The sequence below is a fragment of the Schistocerca nitens genome, chromosome 6 (genome assembly GCF_023898315.1).
Source record: "Schistocerca nitens isolate TAMUIC-IGC-003100 chromosome 6, iqSchNite1.1, whole genome shotgun sequence".
NCBI lineage: Eukaryota > Metazoa > Arthropoda > Insecta > Orthoptera > Acrididae > Schistocerca > Schistocerca nitens.
In genome coordinates this window covers 498052841-498070149 of record NC_064619.1, presented here as the reverse complement: position 1 = coordinate 498070149, position 17309 = coordinate 498052841, and the positions used below count along the sequence as shown (strand labels likewise).

Genomic DNA, 17309 nt, shown 5'->3' with positions numbered 1-17309 from the left:
GATATAAAATGTAGACTGGCAATGGCAAGGAAAGCATTTCTGAAGAAGAGAATTTTGTTAACATCAAGTGCAATAAATTTAAGTGTCAGGAAATCCTTTCTGAAAGTATTTGTATGGAGTGCAGCCATGTATGGAAGTGAAACATGTACAATAAACAGTGTAGGCAAGAAATGTGGTGATACAAGAGAATTCTGAAGATTGGATGGGTAAATCATGTAACTAATGAGGAGGTATTGAATAGAATTTGTGAGAAAAGAAATCTGTGGTGCAAACTCACTAGAATAAGAAATCTGGTGTTAGGATGCAGCCTGAGACATCAAAGGATCACCAATTTAGTACTGGAGGGAAGTGTTGGGGGGGGGGGGGGGGGGGGGGGGGGGGTTATAAATCATAGAGGGAGACCAAAAGAGAATACAGGAAGGATGTAGGCATCAGTAGTTATTTGGAGATTAAGAGGCTTACACAGGATAGAGTAGCATGGAGAGCTGCATCATACCAGCCTTTGGACTGAAGGTCATAACAGTCACCACCTTCAGAATTTCAAAGACTGTATTCAATTTAACATTGTCTAAAGCTTTCCCAAAATCTACCTTTCTTCATCGTATCTTTTAGGATGAATTATCGGGTCAGTACTGCCTCACATGTTCCTACATTACACCAGAATGCAAACTGGTCTTCTTCAATACCAACTGCTGCCTTCTTCTGTAAATTTAATTGGTGATTCTGTAGAATTCACTCCTTTCAGAACCTCCCTTCTTTGGAATTAGCATTATTAGGTTCTTCCTGGAGTCTGCAGGTATTTCACCTCTCTCATATATTTCACATACCAGAGGAATAGTTTTGTCATGACTGGTTGTCCCAAGGATCTCAGTGATTGTGAGGGACCTTGTTTCATCTTAGGTCTCTCTCTTCTCTGTCATATTTTTCTTGCAGTGTCATGTCTCATTCACATTGCCCCCTCTGGCATTTTTTTAGAACTGGAATTATTACAGTCTTCTTGAACCCTGTCTCATATTTATTGCATACCACATGAAGTAGTTTCATCATGGTTGATTCTCCAAGAAACTCAGTAATTCTGAGGGAATGTCATCTACCCGTGTACCTTGTTTCCACTTAGAACTTTCAGTGCTCTATCAAATTATTCTTGCATTATCATACGTTCCATATTATCTTTCCATACTTCCTCTTGTATTTTGATAATATTGTCTTTGAGTATTTTTTTGTATAGCTTTTTTATATATTCCTTCCAACTCTCAGCTTTCCCTTCTTTGCTTCTGTGCTCTTGATATTCATACAGGTGCTTCTCTTTTCTCCAAACATTTCTTTAATTTGCGTACAAGCAGCATCTATCTTTTCCATTCGTTCTTTTACAGCTTTGAATTCCTCCTTTAGACATTCCAGCTTTGCCATTTTCCACTGCCTATCATCCAAACAAGCAGTTGCTTCTGTTTATTTATTGCATAGTGTCTTTGTAGATGTTTCACTTACCTGAGCTTCAAAGGTAGCAGTCATTGTATCCATATCAGTCATTGTATCCGTATCAGTGTTAAACAGACTGTAATAGCTAAAAAGCAGGTATTACAGTAAAGTGAAAAAGACAACACTTCTCATAAAATGAAGTTTTTGAGTAGTAGATAAACACATGTGGACAAGCTCAGCTATCAGAACACACACACACACACACACACACACACACAGAGAGAGAGAGAGAGAGAGAGAGAGAGAGAGAGAGAGAGAGAGACAGACATGTAACTGTTTCTAATTATTAAGAACCAGATTTATTCACTGTCTCAGCTTCTAAGTGCCATTTATCTTCTTCTGTTTTCTTTGTTTTATTAATCAGTTGATGGAGCTTTTGTTTGTTCTAGCAACTGGAAGAGATGGTGAAGAATTTTGAGAGGACAAAACTGAGTAATGAAGAAATTTCAAGGTTTAGCAGACAAATAATAGTTCCTGGCATTGGAGTTAAAGGTAAATTATGAACAACAGGTGTGTGTGTGTGGGGGGGGGGGGGGGGGGAGCATCTGCATGCATGTGTGTAAGTGTATGCTGAGGGGTTGGGGGAGCATGTGATTGTGTGTATGTTTATCACAACCTTCGCTTAATTATAACAAAAAGTTTTATTTATCTTTTACTGATAAAATGTTAGGATATTTATGTTCTAGGCAAGTTCTTGTACAATGTAAATGCTGTAGATTAAAGGAGACCACACACTGACAAGCAGAAGTGTTGAGTTGTCAATAGGTGCACACAAAAGGAAAAAACTTGCTAGCGTTTGGATTGTTCCTGTGATGAGGTAGAGTAAAATACACAAACACTCACTGTACCCCTACATGATGCTAGCTAGACTGACAGTCCCGATGATATTTTGTGGCAGATGGACTGATTGTGGTGGAGGTAGTGTCAAGTGGGGTGAATGGAGCGAGGCAGTAGACAGGTAGAGGGACTGGGAGTGAGTGGCTAGCAGCTCTGAGGGAGTTGGTGACTCTGCTGGCTAGGAATGCAGGAGGGAGGAGTGACAGGTATATGGGCTGGTAGGATTCTAGCAGGTGGTGGAAAACAGCACACACTGAAGGTGACGTGGGGACATGAATCGGTCGGGTGTGATGGGATGGAGGAAGGAGAAACTGTTGAGTGGAAGTGTGGAGACAGTGGGTTTCCTGAGACTGAGGCCAGGATGATTACAGGAGCGGAGGATATTCTGTAAGGATAACTCCCGTCTGCATAGTTCAGAGAAGCTGGTGGTGTATGGAGGGACTCAAATGGCTTAGGTTGTGAAGCAGCCATTGAAATTGAGCATGTCATGCCCAGCTGCATGTTGTGACATAAGGTGGTAAGGTGTACAAGAAGTGAAGTGATGGTTTTAGAGTTTAAGAACATTGGAAGAGGTAGTCATTGTACATAATCGAGAGGTCAATTTGTACACAACATCCTGCACTGGCACAATCACCAATCATGGTTGGCTATAGAGGCAGCATGGCTCAGTATCTCTGCAGGAGATGCAGTAGACTTCCAACAACTTTTGAGTCCATGCCACGTGGAGTTGTTGCACTATGCCAGGCAGAAGGAGGTCCAGTACAATATTAGGAGGTATCCCATGACGTTTGTGTTACCTCAGTGTATGTGATGTATCTAGGAAGGGTGAAAGGAGAAAAAAAAAATTCTTTTTTCTTGGTGATAAACTTTGTTATTTTGTAACCACTTACAGTAAATAGTACATGGTAATGTTAACTAATAAAGTATATCTTTGAAGTCATAACGAAAAGTCGAGCATTCACCAAAATTTATTCTTTTGATTAGTTTCTTCTGTCTGTATGAGTCATTGGTGAAATATGTTGAGCGAATCAACCATATTAACACTCTGTAATAATAACTCGAACTTCGAGGGATAAGTATAAGTGTGTTTATAAACTCAATTAGTTATTTAACTAATTCTTTATCAATCTGATACAAGAAAAGAATTGATAAAGTGATAGTGTACAGGAGTTGCAGCACAGCAAGGTGAGAAAGCACCTCCAACTGCCAAATTCTGGTGACACAGGATTGACACATGATTCATTTTGATGGACCATGATTAATTTACAGAGACTGGAAGACCACAAAATGAAGAGGTAAGATGTTGATCTTAACTAGTTTCAGAAAAGTCAGTACCTACAATTACTCTGAAAGGACAATACATTTAGCTATTAGAATTGTATATAAATCATTGTTAAAAATAAAAGGAAGAAGTCCATTATTTTTTCAGTGTCCATAAGGGTTACCTGAAACACTTAATTGATTGCAACTTGAAGACTACATCTTGCTACGGGGTGGCGTCAGTTCTGGTGTACTGTGTATGTTGTGTGAAGACTCATGAGAGTTGTAGCATTATCTAATAGTGTGGTCTTGCAAAAATTTTCTTTTACCCTTTAAGGGATAGATCCTAATAATAATGTTTACTGATGTAGCATCAAGAAGTGTAGAGCCGTGGAGAGTTTGTAAATATTTACTATGGTCTTAGCATACTTTGTCCTCTGCACAGGGAAGTACCATCTTTCCTTATTACAGGGAAGTACCAATTTTCTGGTAGGAATTTAGCATGTATAACACCTTACCAACTTCATCCTTATGCACAACTACTTTTCTTTTGAACTGAAGGTTTACAAAAAAAGTGAAGGTTTGCAAAAAAATCTTCAGCACAGCCATGGGCACCTGCTTGGCACCCTCCTGTGCCAACCTCTTTTTCGGGCCATCTAGAGGAAACCTTCCTAGCCTTTCAAAACTCCCAAGCCCTAATCTAATTTAGGTTCATTGAAGGATTCAGAACCAAGACATGCTCTCCATATTCCTTCACAACAACAACAACACCTTTTCTCACATCCACTTCACCTTGCCCCCTCTAATAAATGCACCACCTTCCTGGACATTGACTTCCACCTCTCTGATGGCTCCATCTACACCTCCGGCCACATTAAACCCACTAATCACCAACAGTACCTTGCATTTTGACAGCTGCTATCCCTTACACACCAAAAAATCCCTCCCCTACAGCCTAGCTGCTCGGGTGGATGACATATCTGCAGTGACAAGAACTCCCTTACTCAGTATGCTGAAAGCCTCACAAAGGCCTTCACAGACAGCCAGTCCCCCCCCCCCCCCCCAAACCTAGCCCACAGACAGATTTCCTGTGCCATATCTTGGCTCATAGCTAATCCTCCCTCGACCCCCAATAATCAGCGACAAAAGAGTGCTCCCCTCGTCAACCATTATCACCCCTGACTGGAGCAACTGGACCATATCTTTCACCAGAGTTTTGATTATCTGTCATACTGCCCTGAAATGAGGATCATACCCAAGATATTTCCCATCCCTCCTAATGTGGGATTTCATCACCCACCCAACTTTCTCAACATCGTAGTCCAACCCTACACTTATACCACTCCCAGCCCCTTGTCTAAGGGCATAATCCCTGTTGCAGACCAAGGTGCAAGACCTGCCCAATCCACCCACCTAGCACCTCCTACTCCTGTCCTGTCACAGGCTTATCCTACTCCATCAGAGGCCGGATCACATGTGAAAGCAGCCATGTTATATACCAACTCTGCTGCAACCTGTGCACACCTTTTTATGTTGGTATCACTACCAAGCAGCTTTCCACCAGGATGAACGGCCACTGCTAAACTGTTGTGAAGAACAAAGCTAACCCCGGTGACACAGCACATAGCTTAGCACAACATGCTCGGTTTCAGTGGCTGCATCACAACTCAAGCCATCTGGATTCTCCCCTCCACCACCATCTTTTCTGAACTGCACAGATGGGAGTTATCCTTGCAACACATCCTCCACTCCTGTAATTATCTTGGTCCCAGTCTCAGGTAAACCACTGTCCATTTTCCAATCTATGTTCCAGATCATCTTTTGTGTGTGCCGCCTCCCACTACCTGCTACAATAGTACCAGCTCATATACCTGCCACACCTTCATCCCTCATTCCTAGCCACCAAACTGGCCGCCTCCCTCCAAGCCTCTAGCCACCCACCTGCAGACCCTCTCCCTGCCTCCCTCATTCCTCTCTCTCCACCCACCCCACACTACACTACTCCCACCTCAACCAGGCTGTCTGCCACAAAATAGCAGTGGCACTGTCAGTCTAGGTGGCACCAAGCAGGGGCATAGGCGTGTGTGTGTGTGTGTGTGTGTGTGTGTGTGTGTGTGTTACTCCAGCTCATCAAAGGAAAAATCCTAAAGGAACCAGCTTTCTTTCTTTTGAGTACTTAGTTAATTTATTTCTTTTTCACATTTACATAAAAATATTTGCTTCATATTGACAAACACAAAATATTTTAATGTGAAGATTGGTATGATTTCTTATTTAGATAAATGTTATGTCCTTACCAACTACACAAAATATTTCGGCTAGAAGCTATTTGGACATTGGTTCAACTGAAGCAGAGCTGTGAAAACAGGTTTTGAATATATCAGAAAATAGAAGACTTCATTTGATGGACCATTCAAATAAGAATTGTGGGACCATAGAACGGTACCCCATCAGATTAAGTAAGAAAAGCAAAGGAAGATTAGGACTACTAGAACCAAAGACGAATAGAAGACAGTCCCCAAAGAAAGACCTTCCCCTCCCTGCCACAGGGCCCATCTGCGGGGAGGGGAAAGGGGGGGGGGGGGGGTGCGGAGTAATTCACTGGTGGGCCAGAAGAGAGAGGTGTTCATCAATTGCTACAGGATGAACAGCTCCATCTTCACTCCCACAGACCTCTTCTTAAATTCATTGTGTATGACTAAAATGAGAATAAGATTGACTTATGTTGCTATAGTTAAGTTAAGTATGCTTACAAAGTTATTCATATCCAACCATATAATTGATCAGAAAAATCTAAAAAGTACAAATTCCCTTTGCACAAAACTTACACCATTTTAATGTTACCAGCCTTTAGAGAACAGTTCTAACCCTTATCAGATGCCACCTGTTAATAAGAAGATCTACAAAATACTATAAAAATTAATAAACTATGTTCTAGTAACATTAATCTAGGAACTCGTTAGGACATTGATGCAATCATCAATCCACACCAGGTCTCTTATGGTGGAACACTCACAGAGGACGTTCTTTGTACTCCAGAATTGCCAGTATTAGCATTACCATTTGTTTTGGACTCTCCTGTATGAGCTAAATTCCAGCCAGAAAATTGGTACTTCCCTGTAACAAGGAAAGATGGTACTTCCCTGCAGAGAAGACAAAGGGTGCTAAGGCCATGGTAAATATTGCAGACTCTACATGAGTCTACACTCCTTTGTGGTACATAATTAGACAATATTTTTGGAGTCCACCCCCCAAAGGATAAAGGAAAATGTTTGCAAGACCACACTATTAGATAATGGTACAACTCTCATGAGTCTTCAGACAACATACACAGTACACCAGAATTGATGTCACCTGCTAGCAAGGTAAGTGTTCAAGCTGCAGTCAGTTATATTATTTAGGTGTCCCTTACAGAAACTGAAAGAATAACTGATGTATTTTTTTACAATGATTTCTATACAATTTAATAGTTAAATGTATTGTCCTTTGTAAGCAACAGTAGGTGCTGATTTTTCTGGAAATTAACAGATCGATATTTTACATCTTCATTTTGTAGCCTTCCAATCTCTGTAAATTAATCGTGGTCTGCCAAAACAAATCATTTATTATTCCAGTGTAGACAGGATTTGGTAATTGGACATGCTATTTCGCCTCGTTGTGCTGCAACTTCTGTACACTATCAATCCTTTTTCTTGTATCAGGCTGATAAAGAAATTAGTTAAACAACTAATTATGTTCATAAAAATTTGTGTATTTATCCTTCAAAGATGGCAGAATGTTAATATGGCTGATTTGTTCAACTCATTCCAGCAATGACCCATACAGGCAGAAGACACTAATTAAAAAAATTAATGTAACCAATGCTTGACTTGTACTTATAAGTTCAGAGATATTATGTTTCTTTAGTTACTATTATTACTATGTACAGTTTGCTGTAAATGGTTACAAAATAACGAAGTTTATTGTGAAGAAAAAAGGAAATTTCTTTCTCCTTTCATCCTTCCTAGATACATGACATACACTGAGGTGGCAAAAGTCATGGGATACCTCCTAATATTGTGTCAGACCTCCTTTTGCTTGGCATAGTGCAACAACCTGAAATAGCACTGACACAACAAGTTTTTCTCAACAAGTTGTTGCAAGTCCCTTGCAGAAATATTGAGTCATGCTGCCTCTGTAGTTTCCCATAATTGATGAAGGAGCTGGTGCAGGATTTTGTGCAAGGGTGACCTCTCAATTATGTCCCATAAATGTTCAATGGGATTCATGTTGGGCAATTTAGATGGCCAAATGATTTGCTCGAATTGTCCAGAATGTTCTTTAAACCAGTTGCAAACAATTGTGGCCTATTTATATTGTGCATGGTCATCCACAAAAGTTCCATTATTGTTTGGGAACATGAAGTCCATGAATGGCTGCTAATGGTGTCCAACTAGCTGAACATAACTATTTCCAATTGATCAGTTCATCTGGACCAGGGGTCCCAGTCCATTCCATGTAAACATGGCCCACACCGTTACAGAGTCGCCATCAACGTGCTTTGTCCATAGTGTGACGTAATGCCTGGTATTCTGGCACACTCTTGGTACTATGGATCTTGGAATATTGAATTCCCTAACAGTTTCTGAAATGGAATGTCTATGCATCTAGCTGCAACTACCATTCCACATTCAGAGTCTGTTAATTCCCGTTGTGCGACCATAAGCACATTAGAAACTTTTCACACGAATCATGTGATTACAATTGACAGCTCTGCCAGTGCTCTGCCCTTTTGTAACTTGTGTACACAATACTGCCACCATCTGTATATGTGCGTATCTCTAGCCCATGATTTTTGTCACATCAGTGTATGCCTCCACTTGATACTGACATTGATCAGTTCAGTTCCATTGATGACAGTATGCAGAGATAGATATTATAACACTGTACACAGGAAAGTTGCATTTTATATTTATGCCGTCTTACAGTACAAAAGTCTTATCATATTATATGAAGATGGTATCTGTTCTTTTGGACGTGTCCGAAAGAATAGATACCATTGGTGACCATGCAGCGCTCTGAAAATGAAATGATAATTAAATCAAGACCCTAAGCTGTCTACAGGCATTGTACGTCAACGGGGACAGTTTAAAATGTGTGCCCTGACCGGGACTCGAACCTGGGATCACCTGCTTACATGGCAGACGCTCTACCCATCTGAGCCACCGAGGGCACAGAGGATAGTGCGACTGCAGGAATTTATCTCTTGCATGCTCCCCGTGAGACCCACATTCCCAGCTTAATGTCCACACACTACATTCGTAGTGCCCCTGCCCATTACACTCATTACTCGCGGCAGACAATCTTACCGAGTCCCGTAAGAGTTTGGGCAATGCGTGTGCTTCCAGCACAGAAGAAGAAGGCCAATGGCCGGTTAGCCTTAACTATACGAGGTGCGGCTAGAAAAAAACCGGACTGATGCTGGAAAAAAACATTTATTTACAATTATTTACAATTTCATGTTATCTCCTTCAATGTACTCTCCTCCTCGGTCTCTACACCGCTCCATATGAATTTTCCACTGTTCATAGCAATGCTGCAGATCATTTTCGGTAAGTCCATACATTACTTCCGTCGCTTTTTCTTTTACTGCTTCAACAGTCTCAAATCTAGTTCCTTTCAAAGCTGACTTGACTTTAGGGAAAAGAAAAAAGTCACAGGGGGCCAAATCAGGTAAGTAGGGTGGATGAAGGATCCATGACTTTTTTCTCCACAAATCGTTCCGTTTTCTCCATACTCGCTCACGTAGGGTAGCCAGGACGCTAATGTAGTAATGCTGATTCACTGTTTGTCCCTCTGGTACCCAATCAATGTGCACAATCCCTTTGATGTCAAAAAAAAAAACAATCATCATTGCCTTGAATTTCGATTTTGACATTCGTGCTTTTTTTGTCGTGGAGAACCAGGAGTTTTCCAATGCATCGATTGGCGTTTAGTTTCGGGATCGTAAGTAAAAAACCACGATTCATCGCAAGTAATAACATTTTGTAAGAAGGTGGGATCACTTTCAATGTTTTCCAGGATGTCAGAACAAATCATTCTTCGGCGTTCCTTCTGTTCAGTTGTGAGACACTTTGGAACCATTTTTGAACACACTTTGTTCATGTTGAAACTTTCATGAAGAATCTGCCTAACACTTTCCTTGTCAACTCCTGTTAACTCGGACACTGCTCTGATTGTTAAACGGTGATCTTGTCGAACAAGTTTACCGATTTTTTCAATGTTTGCATCAGTTTTTGCTGACAATGGTCTGCCAGTGCGAGTGTCATCACTGGTGTCTTCGCGGCCATCTTTAAATCGTTTAAACTACTCAAACACTTGTGTTCGCGATAAACAATCATCGCCGTACACTTGTTGTAACATTACAAACGTTTCACTTGCAGATTTTCCTAGTTTGAAACAAAATTTGATGTTAACACGCTGTTCTTTCTCTACACTCAACATTTTCCGACGCACAGAGAAAACGTCAACTACTTAAAACAGATGCCACGGGCAGACTGAGTGCAGGAGGCAGATGAAACTCGAGCAGTAGGCGGAGCGAGTCACGTGACAGGCCACGCGACTTTCAGCCTTATTGCATTCGTTTTATTGTTTCACCAGTACTAGTCCAGTTTTTTTCTAGCCACACCTCGTATGAAGATGGTATCTGTTCTTTCAGACATGTCCAAAAGAACAAATCTGTGTGGACATTAAGCTGGGAATGTGGGTCTCACGGGGAGTGTGCAAGGGATAAATCCCTGCAGTCACACTATCCTCTGTGCCCTCAGTGGCTCAGATGGATAGAGCATCTGCCGTGTAAGCAGGAGATCCTGGGTTCGAGTCCCGGGCGGGGCACACATTTTCAACTGCACCCGTTGATGTATTTCAATGCCTGTCGACAGCCTAGGGTCTTCATTTAATTATCATGTCTTATAATATTGCAAGAAAAAATGTTATTCATCTGAAGCAGCATTATGACTACATTCTCCTTCTCATATTTTATCAAAATCGTAGTATGTGCCAGGAATTTATTCCTTTATTACTAGACCAGAAGAGGAGGTTTGGTTGTTAAGGTTTATTTTGTCACTGGACATGCGTTAGCCCTTTTTGAAAATTTAAATTTTAAGAGTACAGTTTCATAAATTACATTTACACATTTCATAATTACATAAAGTTGTCTCGAGAGTACCATCATATTTACACGTTTGGTTTTTACATGAAATTGTCATTCTTTTTACTACATATACATTATTATATGACCTTTATTGTCCATCTTTCATTTATGAAAGTGTTTATGACCGTATTAATCTGCATCAGTACATTGTTTCGTTGGCAGTGGTGGTGTGTTGTTTGACTTTCATTTCAGTTAAGTTGTATTGTTTGGTCCAACTGCTAAAACCACACACAGTGTTGTCAGTTTGCTAACAGGAGTAAGCTTGCAGTTTTAGACTGTCTGACTGTATGCTTGTAATTGTCTTTTCCAATAACCATTTCTTCCAAGGACTATGATGGCTCATATATGGCAGAAAGACTCGAAGAATACACCAGAAGTGATACATACAACCAAAACTTTTATAAAACAATCAGCCAGAAGGGTTGAAAGGGAAGGAAGAGGGATGAAGGAAAAGAACTGGAGAGGTCTAGGAAAAGGGTAGATATCGGGAAAGTGACATAGAACCGCGGGTCAGGGGAGACTTACAGTACAGGATGAGAAGGAAAAACTAATCGTTGGGGACTGCATCAGACAAGATTTGATAACCTGAGAGTTTTAAGGTGGAACACAGGGTAATATACAAGCAGACATTACTGCTCAAACATATTGCATAAGTTAATAGGAGTGAAAAGCTAAGTGCATTGCATGTAAAAGAGGTGGGAGAGGGGCGGTGAAAAACAGACGGGAAAGACAATGAAAGATGTAGAAAACTAAAACAGAGTGAAGCAAAGAGTAGTTACCACGTGAAGAAATGCCGAAATGGAAGAAATTAATGTAAATTAAGGTCAGTTGGGTGACGAGAACCAAGGACATGTTGTAGTGCTAGGTCCCACCTGCAGAGTTCAGAGAAACTGGTGTCTGGGGGAAGAATCCAGATGGCACGTGTAATGAAACAGGTGCGAAGGTCACAGTTGTCATGTTGTAGAGCATGCACTGCAACAGGATATTGCAAGTTGCCAGTATACACCCTTTGCCTATACCCATTCATCCTAATTGACAATTTGGTGGTAGTTGTGCTGATTTAGAAGGACGAACAGCATTTACATAACAGCTGGTATATGATATGTGTCGTTTCACAGGTGGCTCTCCCTTTGATAGTATATGTTTTGCCAGTTACAGGGCTGCTATAGGTGGTGGTTGGAGGGTGCATAGGCCAAGTCTTGCAGTGGGGATGGTCCCTGGGGTAGGAGCCATATGGTAGGGAGATGGGTGGAGATTGCGAGAGCAACAGAAAACTAGTCTAGGTGTGGTAGACAAAATTTCACACAGAACGGATCTCATTTCAGGGCATGATTTTAGGAAGTCATGACCCTGTCAAAGTAGCTGATTAACACATTCCAGACCAGGATAATACTGAGTCAACAGGGTGTGCTCTAAAGTTGTTCTTTGGAGTGATCAGCAGTACCAGGATTGGATGTGACAGCCTGGGAAATCCGCTTTTTAACTAGGCTGGTTTGGTAACTACGTGCAGTGAAGGCTGAAGTGAGGATGGTGGTGTATTGCTGTAAAGAGTCTGCTTCCAGGCAGTGAAGGCTGAGGTGGGGATGGTGGTGTATTGCTGTAAAGAGTCTGCATCTGAACAAATACGTTTGCCTCGGATGCCAAGGCTGTATGGGAGGGAACATTGGACATGGATAGGATGACAAATGTCAAAATGTAAGTGCTGTTGTTTGTTGGTAGGTTTAATGTAGACAGAAGTGTGTAGCTGTCCTTCAGTGACGACGAGTTCATCATGAAGGAAAGTGGCATGGGATTCGGAATGGGACCATGTGAAATTTAATTGGGAGAAGGTTTTCAGAGATTCCAGGAATTTTAGCAGCTCACCCTCACCATGAGGCCATATGGTAAAGATGTTATCAGTGTATCTATACCAAACCAGGGGCTGAAGAATTATGCATCCCTTGAAAGTACCCTCCAAGTGACCCATGAAAAGGTTGGCACAGGATGGAGCCATGGGCTTACCCCTGGTCTGTTTGTATGTCTGCCCCTCAAAGGAGTAGTAGTTGTCAGTAAGTATAAAGTTGATTAAGGTGAGTACGAAGGATATCATAGGTTTGGAATCAGGTGGGCCTTTACTGTGGAAATTTTCAGCAGCGGACATACCATGTACATGGGGGATGTTGGTATAGAGGGAAATGGCATCAATTGTGACAAGCAAGGTGGGTGGTGGGAGTGGGACGGGCACAGATTTCAGATAATCTAGTAACTGGTTTTATCTTTGATGTAGGAGGGGAGTCTTTGTACTATGGATTGCAGGTGTTGATCAACTAAGGCAGCGCGGAATTAGCCGAGGGGTCTAAGGCGCTGCAGTCATGGACTGTGCGGCTGATCCTGGCGGAGGTTCGAGTCCTCCCTCGGGCTTGGGTGTGTGTGTGTTTGTCCTTAGGATAATTTAGGTTCAGTAGTGTGTAAGCTTAGGGACTGATGACCTTAGCAGTTAAGTCCCATAAGATTTTCACACAAGTAAGGCAGATATACCTTTGTTAGCTGTTTTGAAGCCAGCAGCTATAGGACGGCCAGGATGATTGGGTGTGTGGATCTTAGGAAGAAGGTAAAACGTGTGGTTATGTGGCTTGGGTGGGGGCTTTAAGGAGGTACTGGAGGTCAGTTAGAATCGCAGGGATGGGATCTTGATGACAGACGCTATATTTAGAGGTGTCAGACAGCTGGCTTTCAATCAAGTGCTATAGTGGTAGATCCTTTGTCTGCTGGGGGGGGGGGGGGGATAGTGGTGTAGTCATCAGCTTTTAGGAAATATAGAGCCTGGACTTCTGCAGGGGACAGGTTAGGGTCATGTTGTAGAGACATGAGGAAGGGTTGTGAAGTAATGCTGGATGTGAGGAATTCTTGTAAGGTTTGTAAGGGATGATTTTGAAGTAGTGGTGTCAGATCAAGCTGGGATTGTGATCTGAGCTGTTTGAGTCAAGGTTCATTGTCAGGTTTGCTGTTGGAAAGGTTTTGAGATTAGATTGCAAAGTGATTTTTCCAATGTATATTACGTGTGAAGGAAAGTAAGTCCTTCACCAAAGCAGCATGATCAAATGCAGGTTTTGGGCTGAAAGTGAGATCCTTAGACAATACAGGAAGGGGGAGTGCTTTATATGAGAGTTTAAGGACACCTTACTGTTGTGATTGGTTCTTATGATTGGATTTTTCTTGCTCTGGGAGACAGTGGTGAAGGCTGTGTGATGTTAAGGAGGTTGGCCATGCTTAGGAGGTTGGCCATACTTGGTTTGCAGGAGAGGAGTGGTGGCTGATGATGGGGCTGTTTAAGGAGCTACAGGGGGACACAAAGGGAGACACTACTGTTCAGGTAATTTAGGAGAAGGTGGGATAAATATTTGAGACGAAATCCAGCATGTTGTTGCAGTTTGAAGTTGACTTGGTGGATGATACCATTCAAGGAAACATGAGGGGCAGATATCTACAGTATTTTGTAAAAGGAGAGAAGTGTGGTAGAGTAGAAAGTTTGCTGATGAGTCATATAGGTCACAGATTAGCCAGGTAAGAGCAAGAGATTGCTATATTTGAAACTATAAAAGAGCCTGGTGTAGATTAGGATTACATCCAGAAACAGGGACTTTCAATGTTAGACCTATTGGAGTGACTCCAAGGGACAAGCAGGTTTCAAGAAACAGAATGTGGTACCTTAGTTTTGATAGTGCAAAAGCATGTTTTCGTAAAGAACGGAGGTAATATGAGATGGGATTCATCATGGCAAGAGAAGACAGTTTGTAGAGTTAGAAATTGTGGCAGTGGCACAAAGAATAATAAATAAGCTGAGGGTGGAAAAGATTAGAAAAACACAATTAAAGCAAGGGAAGAATAAGGAAAAAATTTGCAAAAATCAGAAAAATTTGTACAGAAGTCCTTAATAAGAGGTAATGCATGGGAGATCTATATGATAGGAAAAAAAATGATTGGAAAATAAGAATGGAAAAAATTGATTGAGAAAATTGTAAAAACAGACAAAATATTAAAAACTGGGTAAACAGAAAGCGAAAGTCATAGGAGAAAATTTAAACTACTTAGATTGGCAATTAAAGTGATGTAAGAGACAGCAGTAAAAGTTGATTGAAGTTGATAACGTCTCAACCTGTAGAATTTCTCACCCCACTCAAACCATGCACCCCCACCTTTTACCTTCTTGCCAAGTTCTACAAACCCAATCATCTTGTCCATTGTATAGCATCTGGCTTAAAAGCATCCAAAAAAAAGTATATCTGCCTTAGCTGATCAACACCTGCAACTCTTAGTACAAAGACTCCCCTCCTACATCAAAGATACCAACCAATTACTAGACCATCTGAAATCCGTGCCTGTCCCACTCCCACCACACACCTTGCATGTCACCATTGGTGCCACCTCTCTCTCATGGTGTGTATAGCATCTGGCTTAAAAGCATCCAAAAAAAAAGTATATCTGCCTTAGCTGATCAACACCTGCAACTCTTAGTACAAAGACTCCCCTCCTACATCAAAGATACCAACCAATTACTAGACCATCTGAAATCCGTGCCTGTCCCACTCCCACCACACACCTTGCATGTCACCATTGGTGCCACCTCTCTCTCATGGTGTGTCTGCTGCTGGACACTGTCTCAGTCAGCACCCACCTTATTCCAAACCTACTTCACTTTCGATGGGCAGACATACAAGCAGACCAGAGGCACGGACAAGGGAACCAGGATGGCTCCTTTGTGTGCCAACCTTTTCCTATGTCGCTTGGAGGGCTCTTTCTTGGGATCCATAAACCTTCAGCCCCTGGTCTGGTTTAGATACGTTGACGACACCTGTACCATATGGACTTGTGGTGAGGCTGAGCTGCTAAAATTCCTGGAATCTCTGAAAACCTTCTCCCAATTAAATTTCACATGGTCCCATTCCGAATCCCATGCCACTTTCCTTCATGATGACCTTATCCTCACTGAAGAACAGCTACAACCTTCTGTCCACATTAAACCTGCCAACAAATAAAAGTACTCACATTTTGACAGTTGTCATCCTTTCCGTGTCCAACGTTCCCTCCCATACAGTCTTGGCATCCGAGGCAAACGTATTTCTTCGGATGCAGACTCTTTACAGCAATACACCACCATCCCCACTTCAGCCTTCACTGCCTGGAAGCAGACTCTTTACATCAATACACCACCATCCTCACCTCAGCCTTCACTGCACGTAGTTACCAAACCAGCCTAGTTAAAAAGCGGATTTCCCAGGCTGTCACATCCAATCCTGGTACTGCTGATCACTCCAAAGAACAACTTTAGAGCACACCCTGTTGACTCAGTATTATCCTGGTCTGGAATGTGTTAATCAGCTACTTTGACAGGGTCATGACTTCCTAAAATCATGCCCTGAAATGAGATCCATTCTGTGTGAAATTTTGTCTACCACACCTAGACTAGTTTTCCGTTGCTCTCCCAATCTCCACAATATTCTTGTCAGACCCTATGCTCCTTCAGCACCCATCTCCCTACCATATGGCTCCTACCCCAGGGACCATCCCCACTGCAAGACTTGGCCTATGCACCCTCCAACCACCACCTATAGCAGCCCTGTAACTGGCAAAACATATACTATCAGAGGGAGAGCCACTTGCGAAATGACACACATCATATACCAGCTGTTATGTAAACACTGTTCACCCTTCTACATCAACACAACTACCACCAAATTATTGATTAGGATGAATGGGCATAGGCAGAGGGTGAATACTGGCAACTTGCAATATCCTGTTGCAGTGCGTGCTCTACAACATGACAACTGTGACCTCGGCGCCTGTTTCACTACATGTACCCTCTGGATACTTCCAGCAGACACCAGTTTCTCAGAACTCTGCAGGTGGGACCTAGCACTACAACATGTCCTTGGTTCTCACCACCCAACTGGCCTTAATTTATGTTAATTTCTTCCATTTTGGCATTTCTTCACACAGTACCTACTCTTTGCTTCACTGTGTTTTTCACCGTCCCTCTCCCACCCCTCTTATGTACAACGCACTTAGCTTTTCACTCTTATTAACTTATGCAATATTTTTAAGCAGTAATATCTGTCCGCATATTACCCTGTCTTCCACCATCAAGCACTCAGGTTTTCAAACCTCATCTGATGCAGTCCCCAACAATCAGTCTTTCCTTTTCATCCCGTGTGGTAAGTCTTCACTGATCCGTGGTTCTGTGTGACTTTCCTGAAATCTACCCCTTTTCCTAGATCTCTCCAGTCCTTTTCCTTCACCCCTCTTCCTTCCCCTTCAACCCTTCCGCCTGAAAAAGGAGCCACTGGCTCTGAAAGCTTGCCAGTTACAAATGTCATTTTCTGTGTGTTCTGCCGCCACATGATTACAGGTAACTTTCTGAAATGATAGTTTACCCCCTCATAATGGTCATAACTTCACTACTGTCCATGGCACACTTTGTACCTACTTTGCGGATTGTATTACTGAAGTCTGTGCACTGCAGTTTAAATCATTTATCAAATTTTCAACACAATAACTGTAAATG

At 41.9% G+C, this 17309-nt stretch overlaps 1 protein-coding gene across 1 annotated transcript in view; it reads left to right on the top strand.

The window, feature by feature from the left end:
* LOC126262359 (adenylyltransferase and sulfurtransferase MOCS3) overlaps positions 1–17309 on the top strand; it is a 175106-nt gene that overhangs the window by 64478 nt on the left and 93319 nt on the right. Inside the window, exon 3 of the mRNA XM_049958944.1 lies at positions 1869–1971. Within this exon, the coding sequence (XP_049814901.1) occupies positions 1869–1971 (103 nt within the window). The remainder of the gene's footprint in view (positions 1–1868; positions 1972–17309) is intronic.